We start from the raw sequence: 26,321 nt of genomic DNA on the forward strand, positions 1-26,321 counted from the left end.
GTTCCTGTTCGGTGTGCAGGTAATTAGTTCGTTCTGTTTTGTCCGGGCGAATCATGGTTAGTTAAAATTATTGTGTATAAAGAATGGCACGATGCCTACCAACTAACTCATAATCTTTCCTGTGGTTTTTGTGGAGACGCAGAGGTCTTCAAATAGCAAAAACCACCTACTAATATTCCTTCCCTCTTCCTAGCTGATTACAGGGACGTGGCCGGCGCCGTTATTGATCATTTGAATATTTGAGTCACTGAAACTTGCGCACTGAGAATGCTTTATCATTCAGTTGATTCTTTGTGCAATTTCACTGATTCCGGTTTATCACGGAGTAGCAACCATAGATATATGTAGTAAGTCAAAGCTAAGCTAAGCTAAGCTAAAGCTTAGATAATTTTTGGAACTTTTTAGAAACCGTCTTAGAAATGCATGAAACGTCGAGTCAACACCAGATCTCGACGTTTCATGCATTTATAAAACATAAAAAAAAATCGATTTCGAAGTCCTAAAAAGAGAACTCTTTTCAAATTTTTTCTTTTTTCGAGATTACACCAGATCTCGACGTTTTTTCATGCATTTCAAGTCTCATAAAGCCAGCTTTTTCAAAAAAAAAAACTTTTTCGTTTTGACACCAGATCTCGACTTTTCATGAATTTTTAAGACATTTGGCATAAAAAAATCGGTTTCAAGTTTTTCCTGTGCACTAAACCCCCCCACCCCCTTGGCAAATTTTCGTGTTTCAAAATACAGTGTTGACCCGATTTTGTCACTCCCCGATTTTGTCTACCCCCGATTTTATCACGTTTTCGACCCGATTTTTTCACGTTTTCGACCCGATTTTGTCACACCAAAAAAAATTGTCATTCTTTTTATTTTCGTAACATTGATTTTCATGAAATAACTTTCACCGCCTGTAGTTTATTACGAACGACTTCTGAGTACCTGGGAAATATTCTGTAAGCAATTTCGACAAGAAATAACGGGGACCGTTCACGCATTTGGCCTTTCCAAGGCATAAAATGATGCATAGTTGTGAAATGAATTAAAGAATTGGAAATATTTTTTTTTTCAACTTTGTCACATACCCTGTTTTATCACCCCAAAATTCACCAGGGGGTGATATTCGAGATATTACTGCAATCGAACTTTGACCGCTTTGGTCAAACACTTAACGAAGTCCGTTTGAGCTGAAATGTTGCATAGGGACTTTTTTTCGAGGAGATTAAACTTTTGAACACTACCCGTTGTTGAAATTCGAAGGGGGTAGCATTAGCATCACGATTGAGTTTTTAGGACAGAATCGCACCGCTTCGCTCACTTGCCGAAAAATGATGTTGCTCTGGAAAGCGTCAAAACGCAATCGAAGCGCATGTTTTGTTTACATATGGGTTTATTACCCATTACCAGGGAATCAATTTTTTTGGAATGCGCCTGCGAAACAAGCGACAAAAGAGAACCAAACACAAAGCTTTGTTTTTGTCTGAGATAATAATGACAAAGATCCGAAAAAAATTGTCAGCAACAAAAAAGAAGACAATCTTGTTGCTAACTTTTCATCCCGTTATTTTGCATTATTTCTAGTGAAAATTTCGGTTTTATGCAATCATAGTTTCTGCTTATATGGAACCAAGTAGCACACGCAACATCTTCCTAAAAGCACCTTGTTTCTATTCAGTTTCATTAAAGGCATTGGAAAAACATCAAAGCACGAAAAAGTTGCATCAAGATGACAAAAAGGTTCGGATTGTGATCAATGTTTTATTAAAATTGCAATGCAGTACGTGTTTGACATTTGGAAACAAACAAACAAAGAATACTGAACGTCATGTTGCATACACGAAACAAAATCATTAAGTTGCATATTATTTACCATGTAACTTCAATGCGTCTTTCAAAATTTAATTGCTTGTTTAAATTAAGTTGCAGATACGTTGAATGTGTCTTCATGTTTAATTTAGCATCGTTCAACGTTTTGACTTTTATTTTTTCCTATGATGGTGCAATCAAGTGACAAGAAACCCGAGTACAAAACTTTATAATCATATGGTTTTTATGATGAGTCAACATGCAGTCCCTTCGAAGTGTTGAATGGTGCTGTGGTAGAGTGAAGGACTATCAATCACAAGATCCATAAATCGAATCCAGTTTTATATTTTTATTTTATTTTTTTTCCGTTGTAGGATTGTGCAACATTATTGCAATTTTACTGCAATCGAAGGATGTTTTCGTAGGCTCCACCTCTTGCGCTGTTTAGATTGCAAGAGAGTTATATTTGATGGCACATACGCAAAGATTGTTTCTTGCCGCGTAGTTGCAACACAGTGATATGTTCAGTAGTAAAACAATTTGTGCTGCTTGGGAATATCCGAGAATCGAACAATGATTAAAAAATTAGCAGCGTATTTTCGGAGATATTAGAGCATGCAAGGCAAATGATTCTTGTCATATTGTGTTCGGGTTCTGATAAAGGTTTGTCGCTAGGTGCGTTTTTCAGTAACAAACTCTGTTGATGACAAAGAGTATATTGTTAGGCGTTGCTCGAATATTGATTCCCTGCCCATTACTTTAAGCGAATTACTAAAGCATTCAAAAATGAAAAACACGTAAAAATTATGCAATGATTCAAATCGTGGTTCGAATCATAAGCGATTCTCTGGGCCATGATTCTGGTGGGATTTGACTCACGTATGATTTGAATCGCCGTGCCGGTGAGATTTGAGAATTTGAGATTTTACCAACACTGCTCACAACACGTATTTAAAAAGAAATTTTTAAATTATAAGTGGCGTTCTTCCTCGTTTTTCCCATAGAAGTCAAATTTGCCAGCGTTCTCCAAGAATCTCTTTTGAGCAGTCAGTATGGAGACGCATGGTATTTGAACCCTAAACAAAGAACTGAAATGTGCTCGAGTGCTCGAAAAAAATAATAGATTTGAATCAGGAATACAACAAAGTTTTCCATCGAGCGACTTTGTAACTGATAAAAGTTGCTTAAACTGCTGAAATTAGTTGTAAAATGGACCGTGATCTACATAGTCCTCCAAGCTTCTTCTTCCTCTGTGATCTGTTACTCAATCAGTGCTCGTATGTTTACCTCCCACCGAACGTAAGAGAATTAGCTTTTTTTGAAGCAAAATTGGAATTCATTCCTGATTGAAGGCAAGCATTATGCCGCCAACATCGAACTGTTATGTACAGATATTGCCGAAGGGAAAAATGCGAATAGATGTATTTCTTGGCTGCCGCATCATATGGAACGTAAAATGCGGGGATTCAACCCCACGTCGTTGTTTTTCTCCTCTCTGCGATAGCACTAAATTCTTTCCGGAAAAGGTGGTACAGTCAAAACCCAGTCATGCGACACTACCTCTGTTCCATGCAGACATATTCTGCAAACTCTCATGAATAAGTTATTTGGGGGAAACCGTTGAGATAAGCAGTTTGATATAAGCGTACTTTGTAGTAAAAAGAGCAGCAGAAGTGTAGAAGACCTCTCGGCAAAGTTTGGAATACCCAATATTCTGAGACTGGCATGGGACTGTCTTTGGTTATCTCTAAACCGCACACTACTTCTACAGCATATATGTAAATTGTTTCTATAGGGGGTAATTCCTTATAAATCTAAAGTCGGCGGCACACACTATACACACATTAAATTGTGTACGAGACTATGAGACCTTACGACCTTATAGTTTGCGTTGAAACACAGATAAATTTGTGTGAAATTATACTTCAAACTGGTTGCCTAGACGTGGAAAAATGTTTCATCAAACAATTTATAAAATAATTCTGCACTTTTATTCTTGTAATCTTAGACATCTGTTATTGTGTAAACATCAATATGTACATGAACAATAAATAAATATGAATACACTTGTCCGTATCTTGTTTTAAGTCCGATGTTCTATAAAGCGAATCTTGCGTTTAAGCATCAACGTAGGGTTCAAAGCTCATCAAAAATGTATGAGCAGTGTACGCCGCGGCTACATCCTAACAGAATCCGATAAGTTAGACAAAATTGGTTTGTTTTTGTTGTCGAACAGATGTATCCGTCTCGGTTGAATTTTATTTGTCCATATAAATAAAAGGGAAAATGAACGCAGGAATTTCCGGGGAATGTGCTGAGTCAAGGAATGGCCTCTTCACCCCTACCAACCATGATTGGCCCCAGCTACGTGTTATGTATAATTTATTTGCAAAGTTGGTCTTTTCTGCTCGAACCCCCATCGGCTCGTAAAGGGGTAGATTTTACTGCCGGTAAATTACTTTGTGTTGCGAAAGTCGGAGCAACTGACAATTTAGCATTCACATAGGTGCATAGTACCTACATGGATTGTAAAATGATACATCCATTTACGAGTTCGCGACTGAACCGCAGACAAATATATTTCATGTTTGCGTTCGTTTAATGAGCATTGTTACCAGTGGATTCAATTCATCACTGCAATTGAATGTCATTTACAGTTTAACACCAACGAATAATAATTATTACACTGTATGGAAACACATGGCCTTTTGAATAGTGGCTGCATATCTCTAGTTAAACTTTTTGCATGCGCAAAAGAGTTTTTAAAAATTAAAACTAAAACTACAATTAAAATTAAAACGACTACATGCTATGATGGTTATAATCGAACTGCTTGCGATTTATTGTTGATTTCTCTTTTTATAATTGACAATTTTGTTTGTGTTTTAAATTGAAATAAGAACTGTGTGCGATACCGGTCAAAGGAATGCGGGCATCGGCTGGATGTTTTGATAAATGTTGTGACTAGCTGATGTGCAGCAGAAACGACTGATGTGTAGCAGGAACGGTGCATGATAACTCCTCCCTTCTTAAAATGACTTTGCCCTCAAAGTCTTATCGGACGATTGGCTGTTGGCATGTTAAGATAATTATTGATAACTTGAAGTCTTTCATTGGTAATATCCGAATATGGGGATTTCGTTGGGTTTTCTTCTGGTGCAGATGCTTTCATTTGATCCTGTAGGTTGATTTCTATTTTGGAATCCTAGATTGTTTCTTGGTGATGATGAAGTAGATTGTAAAAGCGGCTGTTATTAGGAATAGAGTTGAAAAACTTATTATTAGTCAAGTACATGTGCTTGAGCACTGATCTGTGCTTTAATGTAAGATTTGCCAAATATTCGTGTGGTGGAATATCCATTAGGTTTTCGGCATGGGCTAGTATTCCGGTTGTAGGTCTGAAGGATAATTTTGGGGTTTGTATGATGAGATTCGTATAGCTGTCGTTATCAATGCTTACTTCACATTTTTCAAAATGGATTAAGTATGATCCTTCTAAGCGTTGATTCAATTTACTACAGTTGGATTGTAATGTTGTGTTTACGTTGTTTAAAAGGATAGTAGCGTCATTTATTCGCTTGATGATTCCAGTTGAATAGACCTTTTCGTATGTGCAATTTGCATGATGTAATTGGACCAAATTAAAAATACAAGGAGTTGTTGGTTGTAGCATTTCGGATTCACATATAAAATTTTCTGAGTCCTCTTGGCATGGTTGTGAGGATTCGAAGATGTGAATTATTGTTGATAAGATAGTTCGACTTGATGTGGATTCGACTTCCATTTAAAATGAGTGGACTAACATACTCATAACTGTAGATTTCACTTGAGAACTGTGGAACTTTTAACATGTACATAACGTGTGTATTATTCATTGCGACCTGTGTACTTGATTTACTTAATAAGTCTTCAAAGGATTTTACGTGGATATTTTGGTGTTCGAGGAACTGTTTAATTCTTAAGTAGTCCTTCATAGTTAAGAGTTGACTACTAGGGATTCCATTTTTTGCAAGTAAAATAGCATCTTCTAGCACTTCTAGTTGATGTTGAGCGGCGTTAAGATTTAGCAAAATTGTGAGGAGGTTGATTTCAATTGCATGTTGTTGTGTTGATTTGAAATCCAAGTCTACTAATTCGTTGACGGCTTGATTTAGATGTTTAATTCGGTAGTTGATATTTTCATTGATGTAGGTTTGCTGATTGTTATTGTCAATTAGGGCATTCATGGTTTTGTTGATGATGTGGAGATCCTCGGCATCAGGTGTTCCAGCAATCCATTTTAAAATCGTTCCAATTGTGTCCCAACGTTTCACTCGACTGAACGATGGTATAATTTTCAAAAAGGTTTGATACAACAGATTGTTTCTATTTTCCAATAATTTGTAAAGCTGATTATTGTATACATTATTTTTTATCAATTCGTCAAATTTTACAATTATGTCATGTAGTTGTGATAAATTAATGGGTTGTATTATTCTCACGTATCCATTTTTAATTTTTGCTTTCCCTAGAGGTATTATGGCTATTGGGTTTTTATTTAAATCATGTATTTGTATTTGTCCTTGCATAGGAATTGCAGTACACATCAAAATTCTGAAACAATAAAGTATTGAACAAACATTAGTTTTTCTTAAATTCATTTTGTGAATTTTGCGATTATTGATGTCAATAACATAAGTACTATAATCCTCTTTAACTTTGATCTTTTATATTTACTTTTTCGCTTTGAGATATCATGTGTTTTTTCAAATGCATCAGATCCTGGTTCAAAAGTTGGATAAGTTTCTTCGGGAATTTTTTCGTTCTTTTGTCGTACATCTGAATAACTTTTTCATGGCTTTTGTTTTTCTTTTATTAATTTCATTTGCATCTAAATTTTTATTAATTTCTCCAATGTAAATATTATTAGGAGTGTTTTTTACAAAACTATGGATTGAATGATTATATTTATACACAGTTGATCTCATTAATTCAGCAACATCCATGTCTGGAAAATCTTTTTTTATGCATCTTGAAATTTCTCTTAAAGTTGAATGGCATCTTTCGATTTGACCATTTGTCTCTGATCTGTGAACAGGGGTTTTAAAAATTTGAATATTCAAGTTTCGTAATCTTTGCTCTATAACATTTGAATTAAAAGTACTTTCATTATCCATTATTACGATTTTTGGTATACTCCATTCATAAATTAGGTCAAATAAGGCATCTTCTACATCTAGAAGGGATTTAGAGTCGATTGCTCTATATTTTAAGAACTTGGAAAATTTATCAATGGTTGTTAGAAATAAATTATCTATATTGTAAACAAATATATCAACATGAATTATTTCTCCAGGTTGCTGGGGTATTGGGGTTTTAAATGGTACAAACTTCTGGGGTTACGTTGGTATTTTTCTGTTTTGCAAACCTCACAAGTTTTTACAAATTCTTTTACTTTCTTTGCCATTTTAGGAAATAAAAATCTTTTAGAAGTTGCTCTGTATTTTCTACGTCATTTCTGTGGGCGAACTGATGAATTTTTGATTTCTTCAAGTTGTCTTTCTTCAGTATTGATATCTTGAACCTTTTTTGCGAAAATCTAACTTTAATAGTTCTTGGATTAAAATTTTGCCTATAAATTTCTTGAATAGTTGCCATTATTGGTTCAGTAGTAAAAATTCCATTAAGGACGTTCGGATTTAGAAATTTTTCAATGTATTTATTAGAAATTCGTTTGTGAATCGGGTTTCGATAAAAATGTGTCTTTATAATTTTCGAAAGGAACTACTAAGCCATAACTCGACCGATTCCCAATTTTGAACAGTAGTTGATTTTGAAAACATTAATAGGGGCTTCCGTTGAAGGAATGAAAGAGCTATCATCTTCATCAGATGAATGCTGGGTTGCAGTTAAAGAATTTATTTGTACCTGAGACAAAGCATCAGCTACAACGTTAGCTTTGCCTGGTTTGTAAAAATTTGATGGTCATGCTCTTCAATAAAAGCTTTCCATCTTTTTAATTTTGCATTATTATTTTTGGCGAAATTGTGAAAGTTAACGGTTGATGGTCTGTGTAAATTAAAATTTTGTGACCATATATAAAATTTCTGAGAGTATGCAGTGCCCAAACTATAGCAAGCATCTCTTTTCGTTAGTTGCATAATTCTCTTCGGTACTTGAAAGAGTTTTTGAAATGAAAGTGATGGGTCTTTTCTCCATCATGAAAATTTTGTGACAATACGGCACCAATTGCTTTATTAGAAGCATCAGTGGTTAGTAAAAATGGTTTTTGGAAATCAGGAAATGCTAATACATCTTCTGAGGATAAAATATCTTTTAATAATTTAAAAGCTTTTTTTCCATCCTGATCTAATTCAATTTTAAAATTTCTGGATTCATTCTTCGAAACTTGCTTATGACCGTTTTCTCCTTTTAGAAATTTTGTTAAAGGTTTTGCAATTTTGGCATAGTTTTTAACAAATCTTCTATAATATCCAGATAGTCCAAGGAACGCACGTAATTCTTTTAAATTAGTGGGTTCTGGATATCTTTGAATACTTTCAATTTTCTTTGGATTTGGTTTTAATCCTTTTTGGGATACAATAAATCCAAGAAATTCAACTTCAGATTTTAACCATTCAGATTTATCTGGTTGAATTTTAAAATTAGCTTTGCGTAATGTTTCCAATATTATTTTTAAGTTTTTTATTTGCTCATCTAAAGTTTCACCAAATATGATAATGTCATCTATATAGACATAACATATTTTTCCAATATGCTCATGGAGAACATCATCCATAACTCGTTGAAAGATGGCAGGAGCATTTTTAAACCAAAGGGTAAACGAACGAATTCATACTTTCCATTGTTTACCGAAAAGCTGTTTTCTCTATATCATTATTATTCAAAGGAATCTGGTGAAAACCAGATGCAAGGTCAATGGTTGTGAAATATTTCATCTTTCCCAAATTTGCTAGAATTGTAGAGGTATCAGGTATCGGATACCTGTCACTTATTGTTTTTTGATTCAATTTTCGGTAATCAATAACAAGTCGGTATTTTTTCTGACATGAGGCATCTTGTTTTTTTGGAACAATCCACACGGGAGAATTATACGGAGATCTAGATGGTCGTATAATTCCATCGTGTAGCATTTTTTCAATTTGATTGTTTACTTCATTTTTAAAGGCTTGCGGGTAAGGATATGATTTTGAATAAATAGGTTCATTATCAGTGGTACGTATATCTGCACGTATTTTTGTGGTAAAAGTTAACTTCTCATCAGGTGGTTGAAATAAATCTTGGTATTGGTTTAACAAATTATGTACCTTGTCCTTTTCGTCTTGTTGCAAATGTTCATCTCGGATGCGAATTTGATTTACCTCCTGTAATCGATGCGCTAATAAAGGTATAACATTTTTATTGATTATCAACACATTTTCCTTGGTATCAATAATTGCTTCCATTTCTTTTAATGTATCATGGCCGATAATTGCGTCGAATGATCGCAACTTGTCCATGTGATACAATTTCACATTTACGTCAGAATATGGCCTAAAAAGTTTTGCTTGGGAATAAGTTTGAATTTGAATATTTCCTCCAACTGAAGAAACATTGAAAGGTTTATTTACTGGATGTGAAATTCTTGCGAATTTCGGATGAATAAAATTTTATTCGATCCAGTGTCGACTAATATTTTTAAAGGATCACTTCGATTACCATAGAATAGAAAATATGGTAATGCAGACTTTATTCTAAAAATTTAATTCTGGTTCTTCGTTATGTTCTTCTAATTCTTGAGGATACTGGTACTCCAAATTTTCAGCATATCTTTCGAATGAAGGTCCTGCTGGACATTCTTCGTACGATGTATAAGGTAAATTTTCAAAGTATTGTTGCGTATCAATATCATCGCATTCTGTTTCAATATGGAATTGTTTCGGATTCCTATTATGTATTAAAGGCCGGTTTATATAGTTTACCGTTCTCATAGATACATCAGTATCAATTGGCTCAGGCTTAATATTTTTGGGAACGAATGGTTGCGCGGAAGGATTTACAACTTGTCTGTTATAAACATATGGATTATATTGTGGATTTTTGGGGACAACTGGTTGTGGGGCTGCATTTACCACATGTCGATTATGAATATATGGATTATATTGTGGGTTTTTAGGAATGAATGGTTGCCTTGGAATGAATGGATTATATTGTGGTCTCGAAATTTGTCTAATCAAGTGTTGTGAAGGTAGTGGTTGAAAATATTGTGGTGTGAATGTAGTTGGTATTCTGGGTGGTATTTTTGGTGGTATTTTTTGTTGCTGATACTGTGGGTGTTGTGAAAAGATGGGAGTGTCCGTTTTTAATTTTGTGTAGTTTTTCCTGAATTCCGCATTAATAAATGCGTTACAATAATTGTAAGCTTGGGCTAATGATTCTGCCCTGTAATTTTTTAGGAATTTACCCATATCTCCGTCTAAACCTCGTATGAAAGCATCCATCGCCTTTTCATTGTACATTTCAATAATGGATTTCGAGGCTTCGGGGTGATTATAACGACTATCACTCTTGACGTGATTAGCTATATGGGATAGTATAGCACTCACTTCGTTGTAGTATTTCTCAAGATCCTTGCCTCTCTGTTGTACACTCATTAATTGACAGTCCAAAGTTGCCAAATCTCGCTTTTCTCCATAATAAGTTAATAAGGTATTTTTTATCATAAGCCAATTTAAGTTAACATTCGAGGAGACCAAGGCGTTATTCGCCTCTCCTCTTACTTTCCTTCTTATGGTTCTGCATACTATGTGAAACTTATTAAATTGGTTGATAGAACCATTTGTTTTAGGTCGATATAAGTTCACTAATTTTTCCGCATCGTCAAGCCAAACATGTAATTCACTTGGCTCGCCGTTAAAAGTTGGAAGAGCTTTGACCAGATCGGGTATGTCTTCTATGGCTTCAGGATCAACTGGTTGATTATTTTGATCCACCAAATATAGTGGGGGATCAGAATAGTCAGGGTGGTTGGTGTTGCAGTAGTTATTGCAGTTTCAATAGCCAAAAGTCTGGTTAATATTGAATTTATTTGTTCCTCAGCCATTTGGAATTTATTATGTTATTTAAAAATAATGTGGGGCTTTTTAGATAAAGATAACGCAAACACTTCAATAAAACTTTGATTGATTTAATTTATTTTATAATACACTTCAAGTAATTGATAAAACACTTTTTCACTTTTATTTTCTTTCCTTGCTGAAATTAGAATTTTTATTAGTAATACTTACAAAACAAACTTAAGCATAGCTCTCTATGCTGTTTCGCCGAGAGCGCAAATATTCTATCCTTTTTCAGAGAATATTTTGACTTTCCTTCGGATCCTTATCCTGTATCGGTTGGATTCCTTTCAGGTAGAGACCAGACACGAGTCTCCAACTCTCCCAGTGTAGGCGGCAAAAATCCCGTTTTCCTGCTGGTGACTAGGGGCCTTTCCTCACGGCTGCTGCTGATGCGGCGGTCAAGTCGAAGTTTAAATTGTTCCCGATGTTTTATCACTCGCGACACAATAAATTACTCGCGCTGGTCCCTATTCGGGCGCCAGTTAAACTTTTGCATGCGCAAAAGAGTTTTTAAAACTAAAACTAAAACTACAATTAAAATTAAAACGACTACATGCTATGATGGTTATAATCGAACTGCTTGCGATTTATTGTTGATTTCTCTTTTATAATTGACAATTTTGTTTGTGTTTTAAATTGAAATAAGAACTGTGTGCGATACCGGTCAAAGGAATGCGGGCATCGGCTGGATGTTTTGATAAATGTTGTGACTAGCTGATGTGCAGCAGAAACGACTGATGTGTAGCAGGAACGGCGCATGATAACTCTCTCTCCCTTTTATCAGAAGTGCATAAATTCAAACACAAATAACTGCAGGTGACATTCACAGTGATCAAAGCGTAGAACTTTATTCGTTTCAAATTGTTATCGAAAAGAACGAAGAGAGTAGAAACCGATTTATACGGCGATTGTTAAACCCAAAATGTCATATGCCGCATTAATATGGTGTCCAAAAACAAAAGAAAGGGTGGTTCAGAAGAAGTTTGAAATACTTCAAAGATTAGCTACTCTTTCAATATTATTAACTGGTGCAATTAGAAGCACGCCGAATAAAGCGCTAGACGCTTTGCGCCACGTGCTACCATTGGATCCATTTATTCAATTAAAAGCAGATAAGAGTGCTTTGAAGATCAAGAGAGATTCATGCCTCTTCGAAGGTGACCTAAAAGGTCGTCTTAGTATTCTAAAAAAAATAAGTATCAACTCACTTATCACAAGCAATGATGATTGGATGAGTAGAAGATACAACTTTTATCGATGTTTCGATGTAATTAATCTTGAGCAAAATATATATGGACGAACGGTGGACCGAATCTTCGCTCAGGATCAATTGTATTTTACACCGATGGTTCAAAGCTGAACAATCAAATTGGAGCCAGCTTTGACTGGCTCAGGAATAAATATCTCGATTTCCATGGGCAAGTAGCCAACTGTCTGAAGCTGAAGGTCAGGCTATTGTTGAATGCTCTAATCTATGCTTACGCCGAAATTACCGGTATTTAAATATTTGCATAATGTCTGACCGTCAAGCAGCATTGAATGCTTTGAAATCAGCAGTATGCACGTCCAATCTCGTTTGGGAATGTGTTCAGTCACTCCAGACCTTGGGTAGTCGTAACAAAATGGCCCTGTATTGGGTTCCTGGGCATTGAAGGGAATTAACAAGCTGATATGCTGGCCTGACTTCATTTCGACAATTCATAGGTCCCGAACCATTTTGTCGTGTATCTGCGTGTTCTCTTAGAATGGAACTTAAATCTTGGGAACATTCTTAAATAGAGGAGATCTGGAAAAACACCTTGATTGCGAGGCAATCTAAACGTATTTATCACACCAAACGTATTTATCACTCGCAAAATTATAACAGGCCATTGCCCGAGCCGATATCACTTGAAGCTGTTTGGAAAACTTTAAGATGATGTATGTCGTTTCTGCGGCATACATGTAGAAGACTCGGAACATCATGACATTGTCCGGCAATTTTTAGAAAGAGATTACAGTTTTTCAGCAGGGGCTTATAGAACCCTCAGAATTTTAGAGAACAAGTCTCAATATGGTAGTAAGATTTATCAGAACCAAAATACTCCATTGGGACAACGCTGGTAGTCAAAGTGATGCAATTGCTCTACAACATAGTAATGATGTGTTAACTTGACAAAGTTAGATCAAATGGGGCATGTATCACAATAGATCTAACAAATGGTCGCAGTGATTAAGATATCCAAACGGGAAACAAAACGAATATTTTTACGGAAACGGCGGTTTCCGTAGGTTCTGTTTCTGTCGTGATGGTTTTGTGTTGATAAAACTTTCTGGAATTATTATTACTGTTATGTTGAGTTTTGGAATTTTCTCTGCAAAGATGCTTTGAATTCCCACATACCTGTAATCTGAATGCCAAAAAATATTAGTTTATGAACACTAAGTTTTTATTTCTGCAGCTCGCGCCCAGCATAATAAAAACCGATAGCCCGACAAAAATGACGTTTGTTAGCTGATTTTCGGTAAATTATTTGCAGATTATCAGCAACTTCGACAGATGTCTCAGCAAAAAAAGACATGTTTACTAGGGCTCGAATGTGCGAATCTCGGCAAAAGTTGAACAAATTGCTGAAATCATGGTAAAAAATTAAGTGTGTGTGTGGGGATCTCATATGCCGGCCACCTCACCTCATATGTACTGGCTATGATCGTAAAGCATATATTTAAAATAGTTTAAATATTGAGAGTTTTAAAAACTAACTCATCAAGATGTAACATAAACTTCGATCAAGAAACTTTTTTTATTAAGTTTTTTACGAGATAAGCCGGCCAAGGGCCGAAAGTCTTGTTTCGATGATTCTGAGGCCATTGTAGACCAGCATCACTAACAGAAAGATGAAGGCTTCGCTACATGATTGTCGTGGTATAGTTTGCCTAAAAGAAAAATGGGCTCTGAATGAGCGAGAGATCGCTTTATCTGTATTTGGTTTATAAGCCGTAATCACGGTTTACGCGAGAAATATGTTCTTCGTACATTGACTACTTGAGTTCAACTCACCTTATAAAAACAGCGTCAGGAAAAAATAACCTGCCCGAGCAGCACAAGTCAAGCAAAACAGGTTGCAGCAACTTGTTTGTGACTAAATCTGGTCACATACGAGTTGCAGTAACCTAAGTGGAACATGTGTGCTGCTAGGGTGACCAGGATCGCCAAAATGAGTGACACATGAGTAGCCGGAGTGAAATAGGATGGAAGCAGCTCTCCGTGGATTCGTGTGCATGCCACAGAGCTCTGCAAGAAGAGGCGCCGAGTCATGGATTGCTGCTTACTGATTGTTACGCTGAGGTAAATTTGGCATGTGGAGGAATTTGTAGACAAGGCGCGTTTGCCCTGATATGGACTGGACGTGCTTATACTGGGGTAAGGCACACAGAGGAAATAATGCCTTCTTAAAAGTAACGCGTCTGCCCGATAAAAGGCGAACAGAGATGATGCCTTCTTTAAGTCAACACATCTTCTCGAAGACAAACAAGATCTCTCTTTTTCTCTCTCACCCATTCTTATTAATTCACCCACTCTCACTCACTGAACCACTCTTACTCAGTAATCCACTTTTACTCACTCATTTACTCTCAACCATACGCTCAATCTTACTCACTCACTTACTCTTGGGGCAGCAGGGACTTTGTCCAAGGGCTTGACGACCCCTCCCCATGGCCACTGCGAGTTAGACCGGGACCATCGTCCCTAACCCCTAATCCCAAGGCGTCAAGCGACCCGTGCCGAGGGGATGCATGGCCAGGGGGGTGAAATAATAAGCTAGGCCTTTAACGGAGCCTGTGGGGTACCTGGGCACCCTCCACAGTAATTGTCCCTTACCGCGTCATGCTGGGCTCTGGCGTGGTGGACCTCTTTTCCCGAGCAACTCGTGGGACCAAAATGGAAAACCAAGTCAATTCTTCAATTAGTGTTAGTAGTGTAGGCGACAACCCCTTCGCAAGAGGTGGATTGTTCAGGGGCCTGTAGCATAATCGAAACTTTACTAATAATATTAGTAGAGTAGCTTGTAACTTGTATTTTTCTGTTGCATAATGAATCTACAAGTATGAATTTACAAGACTAATATTACAAGTAAACCGCACTAATAATATTAGTGGAATTTACAAGTAACTGTTGCATAAAGAAAATACAAGTAGAAATTATTAGCGTTGGTTTGTAGTTTCTTTTACAAGTATGAATGGCGCTGTAATTTAATTTACAAGTAGCTTTTATTTTATTATTTTAGCTGTGCAAAGCAATTATGCATCGTTTAATTGTTTTTAACGACTTAACAGAGAAAGAAACTATTATTCTAGTTGCTTCAAATTACCATATAATGAAATACTGTGCACTAAGAATAAATTTCTCGTTCCGATATAACACTGAGAATTATGAAAATTTTCAAATGACTTTAAATATAGTAGAAGTACTTTAAATGCTGACATCAAGTATTCAAATGGAGGAGCGCTAAAGATCATTAAATTATACAGTTCACAGAAACCCAAAACTACTCAAAAGTGGGTTGTTTAGCTCAAATCCGTACTTTGGACCAATATCCCAATTTTGAGTGAAATGAGTTTCGTAACACTTAGGGCCGATTTCTTCACCTCCGCTTAAGCCCGGTTCAATCGTATGGGTAAGCATCGCTTAAGAGTTAAGCGGAGGTGGAGAAATTGGCCCTTAGTAGTTAATCCACTTAAAACATATTAACCAAAGCTGAGTTTAGTTTACCCAAAGTTGACTTTATCCATCTCAAATTTGAGAATATATTAATTTACTGAAGTTTGTATTATTGTATTATTGTATTTATTATACTAAACAATCTCGTTTAAGATCATGCATATTGCTTTATGTTTGACAACAATCATGGGAAAGAAAAGAAAAACGGAAAAACTACCTAAATTCTAAGTAGAATTTATTACGATATTTTCATCAGTTAGTATTTTGAACTAAGAAAGAAATCGTCCAAATTTCATAATCAAATTAGAAGCATAACCTAAACCCACACAAGTCTCACAATACACGTAAATTAAACCCTCTTCAAAACCCCACAACAAACAAGTCTAGCGGGATTCGATTTGTCATGGAGCATACGTTCGCGTACCTTACAAATCGCCTTAATTAAAACTTAAGTCAATCCCAAAGACCACATAAAAACGACTCCAGTGTGCATTACATTGGCTTGGTTGAAAATGCCAATACCACGAAGCCGGCTTAAACCGCGGAATCAATAAATTTACAGAGAGTTTTCCGTACATACCTATCGCAGTCAAAATAGGGTTGCTGCTCCTGGACTTCATCTCATAGCTCCGATATTGGTCTCACGAAAAACAAAGCAATGAAAAGGTATTTGATTTGTTTATTATTTTTGTGATTTTTTTCAGCTGTGAGCACGCATGTTAGCAAAAAGAAGCGACGAAATTGGTCCCGTATTTCTTTGTATCGCGATGAGATGAATATATGTACAGTGAGATGGAAAACGGAACAGTTCCCCTATATATTCTATCTGCAAATTTGCAAACAAACGTAAACAAACCGTTTACCTCCGCATTGACAGTGAACTGTCGGATGAATTTTGACAGGTAAATGAACCTGACGGACTTGTAATTTCAACCTTACTAATAATACAAGTACTAATATTATTAGTTGGCAAAACATTATTATGCGACGCAAATTACAAGTACTTGTAATTTGTTGACTTGTAACTTGTAACTTGTAGCTAATATTATTAGTCTGATTATGCTACAGGGCCCAGGTCTCCGCCTAGGAGGCCAGAGGCAATAGTCGGCAGCTCAGTGCGCAGCGCCAGCGTGGGTCACTCAACCTTCCTCTCGGCTATAAAAACGCCGGTAGGGGTTATTGACGGCCCATGGCTTGTGGAGGCGATGAACCGCAAACGCGATGGGCTTTCGGCCTTCGAGGTGGCGACGGAACAGCTGGACGTCATCATCGACTTTGCGTCATCGAGGCATAATATCAGCAAGGACCTCAAGAGGAGCTGTCGATGCTGGACGCCAAGCTGGAGAGGGCGGTCGGGACGGCCAAGTGTAAACCCGTGAAATCGGTGGAGTCGAGGTCTACCCAGACTGAGGCCCAAGGATTCGCGGACTCGGGCAAGGTCGAATCGACCGAAGGCGTGCCAGCGAAGACGGTGGTGCCAAAGTCTACCCAGACTGAGGCTCAAGTATTTGCGGGTACGTCGGGGGTGACTGCTCCAACGGAGCAGACACAAAAACGGGAGAGACAGTCTCCAGGGGATGAGCTCCCTGGGGGCCGCTCCAAAACGCAGAGGGTTACTACCCCGAACAAGGGTAGTGGGGCTGGGAAGCTGAACCCCGGTCAGGTACCTCCAAAACCGGGGGAGGAAGGACCTGGAAAGGTCCGTCCACTCAGGAAAGACGGTGATAAGGGGTACCGGCAGGCTGAAAGTTCTCAGCCGCACCAGACCAGGGAAATAGAGGGGGGTGACGCCTCCTGGACCCTGGTCAGGAACAAGAGGAAACCGAAGACGTCAAGGGCCGAAAAGAAGGCCCAGGCGAATGAGGGTAGCAAGAAGTCTAGGGTAGGCGCCAATCGCTCCAGGGGCGATGCCCTAGTCATCACGGCGGACGAGGCTAAGTACTCGGATGTTTTGAAGGCGATGAGGAGTGACGTCAAGCTCGGTGAACTCGGCGCCGACGTACGTCGAATAAGACGTACCCGGATGGGCGAGATGATACTCGAGCTGAAGCGGGGCGTCTCGCAAAAGGGCGCCGCCTACAAGAAGTTGGCGGAGGAGGTCCTAGGCGAGACGGTCAAGGTAAGGGCACTCACGACGGAGGTGAATCTAAGGGTTAAAGACCTGGACGAGATCACTGAAGTCGAAGAGCTCGTCACGGCACTGCGGCGACAGTGTGAAGCGGAGACGCCCACCGCAGCCGTTCGGCTACGGAAAGGTCCGGCAGGGACGCAGGTAGCATTGGTTCGGCTATCTACAGCGGACGCCTCCAAGGTAGTCAAGTTAGGGAGCGTCAAGGTGGGATGGTCGGTATGCCCTGTGCGCATATACGAGCAACCCGAAGTTTGCTTAAAGTGCCTGGAACCGGGGCACAAGCAATGGGACTGCAAAGGCACTGACAGAAGCAATCTCTGCCGACGCTGCGGATTGGAGGGACATAAGGCACAATGCTGCACGAACCCTCCCAATTGTTTGATTTGTTCCAGCAAAGCTGTGAACAGCAAGCACCCCATGGGGGGTTCGATGTGCCCGGTGTTTAAGCGTGCTGCAAAATCAAAGTGCAGGTAACGCAGCTGGCTTGCTCGGCCTCGCCCGAGTGTTTGGTGTGCGCAGGTTTAGAGGAAACGGCGGAACACGTGTTGTTCGTGTGCTCACGTTTTCGCGCAATGCGTGACCACATGCTTGCCACATGTGGTCTGGACACTACCCCGGACAACCTAGTTCGGAGGATGTGTAAAGATGAAGTTGGCTGGAACGCCGTTTTATCGGCTATCGCCCAAATCGTCTCGGAGCTACACAGAAGGTGGCGCGTGGACTCAAGGATGGCTAGTTCAGGCGCAAATAAGAGGTGGTCCAAGGGATCGGAGTCGGCTTCATGGGTCATACCGGTGGTCATGCTCTGTGGTCGAACTCGATCCTCTTATCGAACAAGTGGCCGCGCGAAGAACAACATGGTATCGTCGCTTTCGCGGCGTCGGTCAACCGGGCGGGTTCCGAGCCCGAGGACGGAAAGGGGTCCTCGTCAAGGCTGGGGCAGGCGTAGGCCTCGCGTCGGCAAGTCCCTCTGTGTGCTGGCGAATAGGCCCTATCGCAGAAAGGTCAATTTGGAGTGCACGCGGCATCATCATTCTTGATACCAGTCGTGCAGAGGGAAGCAGGCGCGAAGTCGACCCTTCCCACCTTCCGAGGACATAGGGCGTGGTAAGGCCACCTGGAAAGCCGGCAACGCGCTGGCACGATACCATGGTGTTCTTCTAGAAAAGCGAGTTACGATGTTCGGTGCTGCAAGGACACGCAGCTAACCTCGAGGGTGCGTTGTGCACTGCCCCCCCTTTGAAGAATTACTTTCTGGTAGTACCGAAGGGACTATGGGCTTGGCGGCAATGGAAACGGTTTAGCGGGTCGGGAATGTAGTCCTGCCTTCCTCGGTGATCCCTAACCCCGCACTTCCTGGTTAACCCAGGATGTCTGTTGAGCAGATTCCCCCTCCATTGTTTAGGAAGAAAAAAAAACTCACTCACTCTTACTCACTCACTCATTTTTACTAACGCAGCTCCTGTCACACACTTACTCACTTTTACTAACTCACTTACTCTAACTCACTCCTTTATTTTACTCACTCACTTATTCTTACTCACCCACTCACTCACTCTTGCTCGTTGGCTTACTCCTACGCTCATTCATATCACTGACTCACTCTTACTCGCTCATTCTATCTCACTTATTCACTCAATTTTACTCATGCACTCACTTTTACTCACTCACTCACTTTTACTCACTTACTCACTCTTATTCACTCACTCACTCTCACGCACTCACTCACTTTTACCTTTTACTCACTCATACATGCTCTATTACATCACATCTACTCGCTCAGTCTTACACACTCATTCATCCACTCGTCAATTCTGAGCTTTAGACCACGCTTCATCCAGAATCCGTTGCTTTTACTATAGCGACCAAGGAACAACTTCAACCTAGTTGCCCTTGTAGCCATGCTGACGTGGACCGCAATTGCCTCCAACTCTCTGCATTGTGCATGAGAACGTGCTGCATAATCTCCCCCTACCCTTCAGGACTCTTGAAGGGTGCCATGTGAAGTGGAGCGGGATCTTACGGAGTGAGAATACTTAGCTCTATACTGCATTGAAACAGTCCCAGTTCCAATGATTATTCATTCATATGGGATCGTACACTAATTACGTAAGCACTTATGGGAGGGAGGGGGTGGTATGCCTTTTTATTACGCACCATATAAATAAAAACATATTTGTATGTGAAAAATCGTACATGGTGGGAGGGGGATTGAAAACCCCAGAAAAATTGCTTACGTAATTAGTGTACGTCCTTATGAATTATGAATGATCTTTTATTGAGTAACATTTGTTTCATTGAAATGAAGTTATGACTAATTCGGGGTACTTGCTCATTCGGGGTAGTGTCCCATTAGCAGGCCTGGTAGCGGGTCACTTTTTAGTGACTTGGTCACTTTTTTCGGGCTAGTCACTAAAAAGTCTCTTTTTTCGACCTCAAGTCACTAAAGTCACTTTTTCTCGCAAAAAGTCACTGTTTTCAACTATTTTGAAACTATTGACTAATATTTTTTATAAGGCTTTATGTATCCATCGGAAGATGCTTTGTTCATGGTGGAAATGAAATTACGGACCTTGGAAAAAATATCGCTCTGTAACTAAGCCAGCCATTTAACTCGCTGCTCTTATTGGCATTTCACCAGTAGCTAATTTAAGGTGTTTTACGTTACAATTTATAAATTGGTATACAGTCATGCAAGCAGGAGACCTGTCGATTTCGTGTTTTTTTTTTAACTCAAACTTTATGCAGTAGGGGATAGTGGGAAGACTTGATTCTTCCCTGTTTTACCAAGAACTAAAGTAGTATTGTTAAAGCGTATTTTTTTAATAGATCCTGTATACATATGATCGTTATGTTGCGAGTTTTTTTTTTAATTGACAAACTTATTTACTGTGTTTTGTTCCTCCTAAAGATGTTTTTTAGTGGCCACGCAAAATTAGAACAGCTTCTCCCAATAATGACCAAATGCTATCATTTTTTTACAGCACAAACCCATAAATATGCTAAATGACCTTCATTGATAAAAATGCCATCATTCCACCACAATTTCAGGATATTTGGATTTTAAGTTGTTGTCTCAATTTGAGCAGACTACCCTCATTGGGCATCCATATAAAAATTTGTCTAAAAAATTCAAGAAAGTTTAATTTGTTCTCAAGCGACTATTTTTTTTGTGTAGATTTGACAGATGTGATGAAGGGTTTGCTCTAAAAAAATATTTATTGAGTATCATAGATATCATAGAAAGGCGATCATCAAGTCTCCCCAATTTTGAAGATTGCATGCGATGTCGAATTCCATAGCAAAAATCATTCATGAATACGCACAGCAAGTCGGAAAACCTGCGTATTTTGGAGTAAAAATATTTAAAAGTTCAGAGAGCATGGTCCTCATTATAAGCAGGAGGTCGAGGGTTCAATCCCAGGCTCGTTGTACATGAATCTCCATAATTTGTGTTTCGTTTTCTACTAAAACGATCCGTACTGTTCATGTCGCACTAAAAATTCAAAAAACATCCGTTTCACCTATGACCAAGGAATGTAATTGTCGCTGAAAAATGCAAAAAACAAGCGACAAAAGAGAATAGCGATAACTCTTTGTCCTCATCTGCAGAGGATAAAGACATTGTTGCGTTCCATTTTATTTGCAACAAACATGGAGAGGTAATTGTTGTGAACTTTTCAAACTGCGATAACTTGTATATTTCAGAAGTAAAACGCACATCATGTCAACAGATAATTAAGTTTATGTCTAATCTATGATAACTGATACTAATTTAACCAAAAACATCATCGGAAACCGATTACTTCTCAAAATGCTTGGCAGGCGATCATTGTCCTATTCTGTTGCAGTTTGGGACAAACGCTTATTGCGAGTTGAGTTTGTCCCAACATTTACAAGAGACGATAATGTTGTTGTCGTTGGCAATGTTGTTATTTTACATTCCTTGCCTATGACAAATCGTAGAGTTCTCTGCATCTTTATTAAGTAGGTGTTCAGCTAATCCAATGATCGAAACTTTCACTCATTCTCACGAGAAGAAAATGCTCATTTACACAGATTTTCACCGAGAAATAATTTTCAGAAAAGAAAAACAGGTGTTAAGAGTGATAACCATATTTCGCTCACTTCGTGTGGCATAAACATTTGATTTGCTTGCAGACTACTCATAGTTTTGAATTGTCCTGCTTTTTACAGATATTGAGTAAAATTTCCGTGGGGTTAAAGGGGGTAAAAGAGAGGGCAATACAAATTTACTTAGTCACTAAGTAGATAAAAGTTAGCGAGTACGATTTTCGTTTCTCTTTTGATTTCGTTCTAAGAGAAAAGAATGGTGAGTGAAAGATGTTTTCCGCCACAAATTACGAAAAAAAATTCTCCTTCGACCCAAAATCGCCTGATTTCGTCTCATCGAACTTGCAACTGAAATTGGAAGTCACTATTTGGTCACTTTTTCTGCAACTGAAAGTCACTATTTGGTCCCTTTTTGCGTCAGCTTTGGTCACTAAAGTCACTATTTTGAGTGGCTTCAGTCGCTACCAGCCCTGCATTAGGGGTAATTGCACTCGGGTTAGTGGCGTTCGGGGTAGTGAGATAATGGAATTATGGGTAATTAGTGTCGTAGAGTCCTCTCAAAGATGTGAAAAATTTTCCGCGATACAAATAGCACGTGCTATCAAAGCATTCACCGCCAGAATCCACCACATGGCGGCCAAATTTTCAAAAATATCAAAGTAGCTTTTTTTCTGCAGGTATGTTTTTCTTAGGCGACTATCTGGCGCTTATTTTTCGTTGCGACTAAAAATAAGCGGAGGAGTAGATTTTTTTATGCGCGGTACAATATCAATTTGTCCATTTCGAAACATGTACTGTGCATATGCACAGCCAAGATATTTAACAAAAAATGATTTTCGTACGGCCGAGTTGCCGAATAACATAATTCAATTATTGGTTTCGTGTTTTATAATGCCCAAGCTTTGCAAACTCGTTTTATTCTTTTAGTATTACTAAACATGGCGTCTCGTAGTTTTCTCACGACCCCTAATATCTAGACCAATATTTGAAAATAGCGTAACAGTCTCAATGTAAACATGCCAGGTCTTCTTCCATGTATTTAGCTATATAAGTAGATAACAAACGGAAATTATTACATTTCGGTTGTTACGATTTTTTCAAATGTTGGTCCGGATGTAACATTTTATTTTGACTAACATGCATTTGATGATTCTTATAATCTTATGGATCTAATAGCATAAATATTGAGGTTTTGACAAAACACTGCTTATCATATCCTTCAGATTTTGTCGTCAATATCATTGAAAAATTTACATATTTGAAACGACACCATAGAATCTATTTTTTGGTTGGAATACGTCCTATTTCATCGAAATATTACTATTAAAAACTTTAAAAAGACCAATATCCGATTGTGAGACACCTTCCTTGGGATTTGATGGGCTAAGGTAAGCGAACTCAAAAGTACTGACTCAGTGTGAGAACAAATAGTGCTTGATCTAGTGGTCGCATTTGCGAATTATATAGTGGCGCCGCCACCAAACCGGACCGTGCGATTGTGCACTTGCGATGCGACGCAACTCGCGACAATTCTAATTATGTCATTAGTAGTGCGCATCATGCACGCGTGGATGTACTATCATGCGCATTAATCTAAATAAGTTGTGACTTCTTATAACTGCAGATATTTTAATTTTATTGAAAACAAATTTCCGATTTTCTCCCATATGTACACGAAATATCTATCGATGGCTGAAGAAAAGTGAACTGTAACGCAAAAAAGTTGTTGTATTGCATTAAAAGTTACCGAGCACAGCTAATCAAATTCAATCAATTAAATAGTGGTGGAATTTGCTTAGTTCCTTGGGTTTGTTACCCTATTGCTCATTGAGAGAAAGTTTCATTTTTTTTCGGGAGAAAAGCCTGACTAAACAAAACTGTCGTTTCATTGTAATCACTGAAACATTGTCATAAAAACAATACAAACATTCACAGATTTTAATTTGATATTTATATTATACAGTTATTATACGGATATTATTATAGCTTTGTTATAACTACACATAATCGCTGAATGAAATAGTCGCAAGAAACATGTGATCATTTTAGTTGCAGAGAAAATTATCTTTGTACAAATTCTGCAATTGAAGTAATTAATAAAAGCTACTTTCCTAATATACAAGCCATAGCGAGGGCTTTCTATACCCCTTCTTTTGATTTTGTTGCTACTCTAAATACACCGTTTCCGATTTTAGACATAGAATGCTCATCAACCAAACCTGTATAATCTAAAGACGAAGTTAAAGTTTTGAATTGAATTATACCTCCGTCTCGTACATCACTCTCTGAAATGGGCTTACAATCCGGACATAAGCGGGATATAACTTCCATGATAACACGCACAGCACCGACAATGTACCACTTTATTGCCTCTCGGATATTCCCCGCATCTTACAACAACTTATGAACACAGGAAAGGAAATTACTTCTTCCGTTGTACGTCAACACGATAAGTAATTCGCTTTTCTCATTTAATAGCAACTGCCGCAGAGTTAGAATCTTTGGATCAGACAAACTTTGTTAACGAATTCAAGAACATAAGCGACACAGTTTTCTGTATGATTCAATTGCAAGAAATTCAATTTGACTGACATGAGCTAACCGCATGCTGTTCTCCTTCTCGTTCCAGACGTTCGCTGTGGCAGCAACCGTTATTCACCATCCACCGGATTTTAGCTAATTAGTCCCCCACAATGACCAACCGGAGGCGCTGCGGGAGCAGTAGAGGCCCCAACAAAAGCTGGCACCGATGTTCGACCGTCCTGTCCGTGGCCCTACTGACAGTAGCCGCCCTCGCCGGTGGCAGCTGGGCCATGACCAACAGTGTGTTCAAAGCATTCAGCAAAGATCAAACGGTCACGTCCAGTACGCTGGCATGGGAGAAGTTCAACGGCGAGAAGACACAACTGCAATATGCGGTGCAAAGTTACAACCCGGCGGAGCATCCCCGCTCCAAGGAACTGCTGGACAGTGACCAGGTAAGCAGCCGATACTTAATTGTAGAGTTTACGCAGACCACCGGGTGGAATGGTGTACCTATTTCATTCGATTTTAATTAATGTAATTGCTTCCAGTCATTTTCTGTACTAGTATAAAATCAAGGTGTGTAGCCAAGTGCATAAATATGTAAGACTGCAGTTAGATACCATCAACTTTCAAAACAATATTGATTTATCGCATATATTGTTAATTAGAACTAAAATATAACCGATGTCAATATTTCCTATAACAACCTATTGTTTCTCGTTCATCCGCCACAGCTAAGCCACGCCAGCTACGTGTGCCGGTTACAGATCGAGGGTATCTACTGTGCCGGTCAGACGCACATGGAGGACTCGTCCACCATCTGTACGGTGTCGCTGCAGTCGGACGTCCGGCGGCATCGGACGTTCGAGGTGCTGGTGAATCGAAACGGGGGCGGAAAGCTCAAGTGGCAACCGTGGAACAAGTTCCGTACGGAGAAGTTTCCCGGTGCCGTCAGCGCCAGCATCGGAAAGGTGAGTAGCGTAACGAGTTATGCAGATTGGAATCCAGTTTAACACTGTTGTGTGTGTTGGGATGTTGAGGGTGGTGGTGTAAAGGCTGTGTTTAAATGGAATTTTCATTCCGAAGATTGATCGACTTTTATCTTTTGAAAGGATATGCATATTGCATATGCATGTAGGTAGCATTGAAGTTCGTCATATGAAGAATTAGAACAATACTACATGATATAAACACATAGAGCGGACGCGTGGTAGGTTGTTCTCAAAATAAAGCTAGCTAGCAAGCCTCCACACATTTTCTGGCAACGTAACTTCACCATTTCTATACTATTTGTATTTTTTATATTACATACATCTGCTAGTTATGTCACTTAAGATGATAATACAATTAATCCCGTGATATTTTTTTATAAATTCACGAGTTCTCCAACTTTTATTATGTGTAGGATAAGCTGGTACTATCTTTGTTCTAGCACTGCAACATTTAAGAAAACTACACAAAAATCAAGTTATCGTTGTATTTGTCTGTGCCGGACAGAAAACGTGGTAACAGGCTCTCGTTATCGCCTGTAGCGATACATGAGATGACTAGTAGCAGTTGTTATTTATGGTAAAAGTTCTTCCCCCCTTTCCAAAAGCTATAGGAAAATTGATTTTCTTAAGATGTTAGTATAGTTTGACGGTCTGAAAAAGAATGATTTTTGGATTTTTTTTTAAAGATATCCAATTGTAGACAACAATGAATTACATGCATACATACATATGACTATTCTGCGGTTTTTCCGCCACAAAAATATGTTTTGGCTTTATTTTGTGGGTAGCTATACAATGATCAATTGAGCAACACACTGTACATATATTTTCGCAAATTGGTACCTGGGATTATTGCCTTTTCCTATACAGTAGCAGTTGTATATGTCCTTACAATCATGAAAATGTGGGAAGAAATGTTAGTTCAAAAACTATTAGCGAAGATGCAGGGAACCCATACTACCTTCATAGATGATCGGGGTTCAGCGAAACCACACCAA

The 26,321-nt window shown here is 38.7% G+C and overlaps 2 protein-coding genes across 5 annotated transcripts in view; one reads left to right on the forward strand and one right to left on the reverse strand.

Annotated features, from left to right (window-relative positions):
* Nucleotides 1–26,321, forward strand: part of LOC134226072 (protein unzipped) — a 324,483-nt gene that overhangs the window by 279,341 nt on the left and 18,821 nt on the right. For all 4 annotated transcript variants that reach the window (XM_062706593.1, XM_062706596.1, XM_062706594.1 and 1 more), the window contains exons 6-7: nt 24,435–24,783; nt 25,066–25,302. In XM_062706593.1, the coding sequence (XP_062562577.1) occupies nt 24,499–24,783; nt 25,066–25,302 (522 nt within the window). In that variant the 5' untranslated portion in view covers nt 24,435–24,498. The remainder of the gene's footprint in view (nt 1–24,434; nt 24,784–25,065; nt 25,303–26,321) is intronic.
* LOC134223214 (uncharacterized) lies at nt 5,091–11,209 on the reverse strand. The gene is made up of 2 exons (XM_062702354.1): nt 11,067–11,209; nt 5,091–6,393 (listed from the first exon to the last, which is right to left on the reverse strand). The coding sequence occupies exons 1-2, from the start codon at nt 11,081–11,083 to the stop codon at nt 5,481–5,483; spliced, it is 930 nt and encodes a 309-aa protein (XP_062558338.1). The 5' UTR covers nt 11,084–11,209; the 3' UTR covers nt 5,091–5,480.

The sequence above is a fragment of the Armigeres subalbatus genome, chromosome 3 (assembly GCF_024139115.2).
Source record: "Armigeres subalbatus isolate Guangzhou_Male chromosome 3, GZ_Asu_2, whole genome shotgun sequence".
Taxonomy (NCBI): Eukaryota; Metazoa; Arthropoda; class Insecta; order Diptera; family Culicidae; genus Armigeres; species Armigeres subalbatus.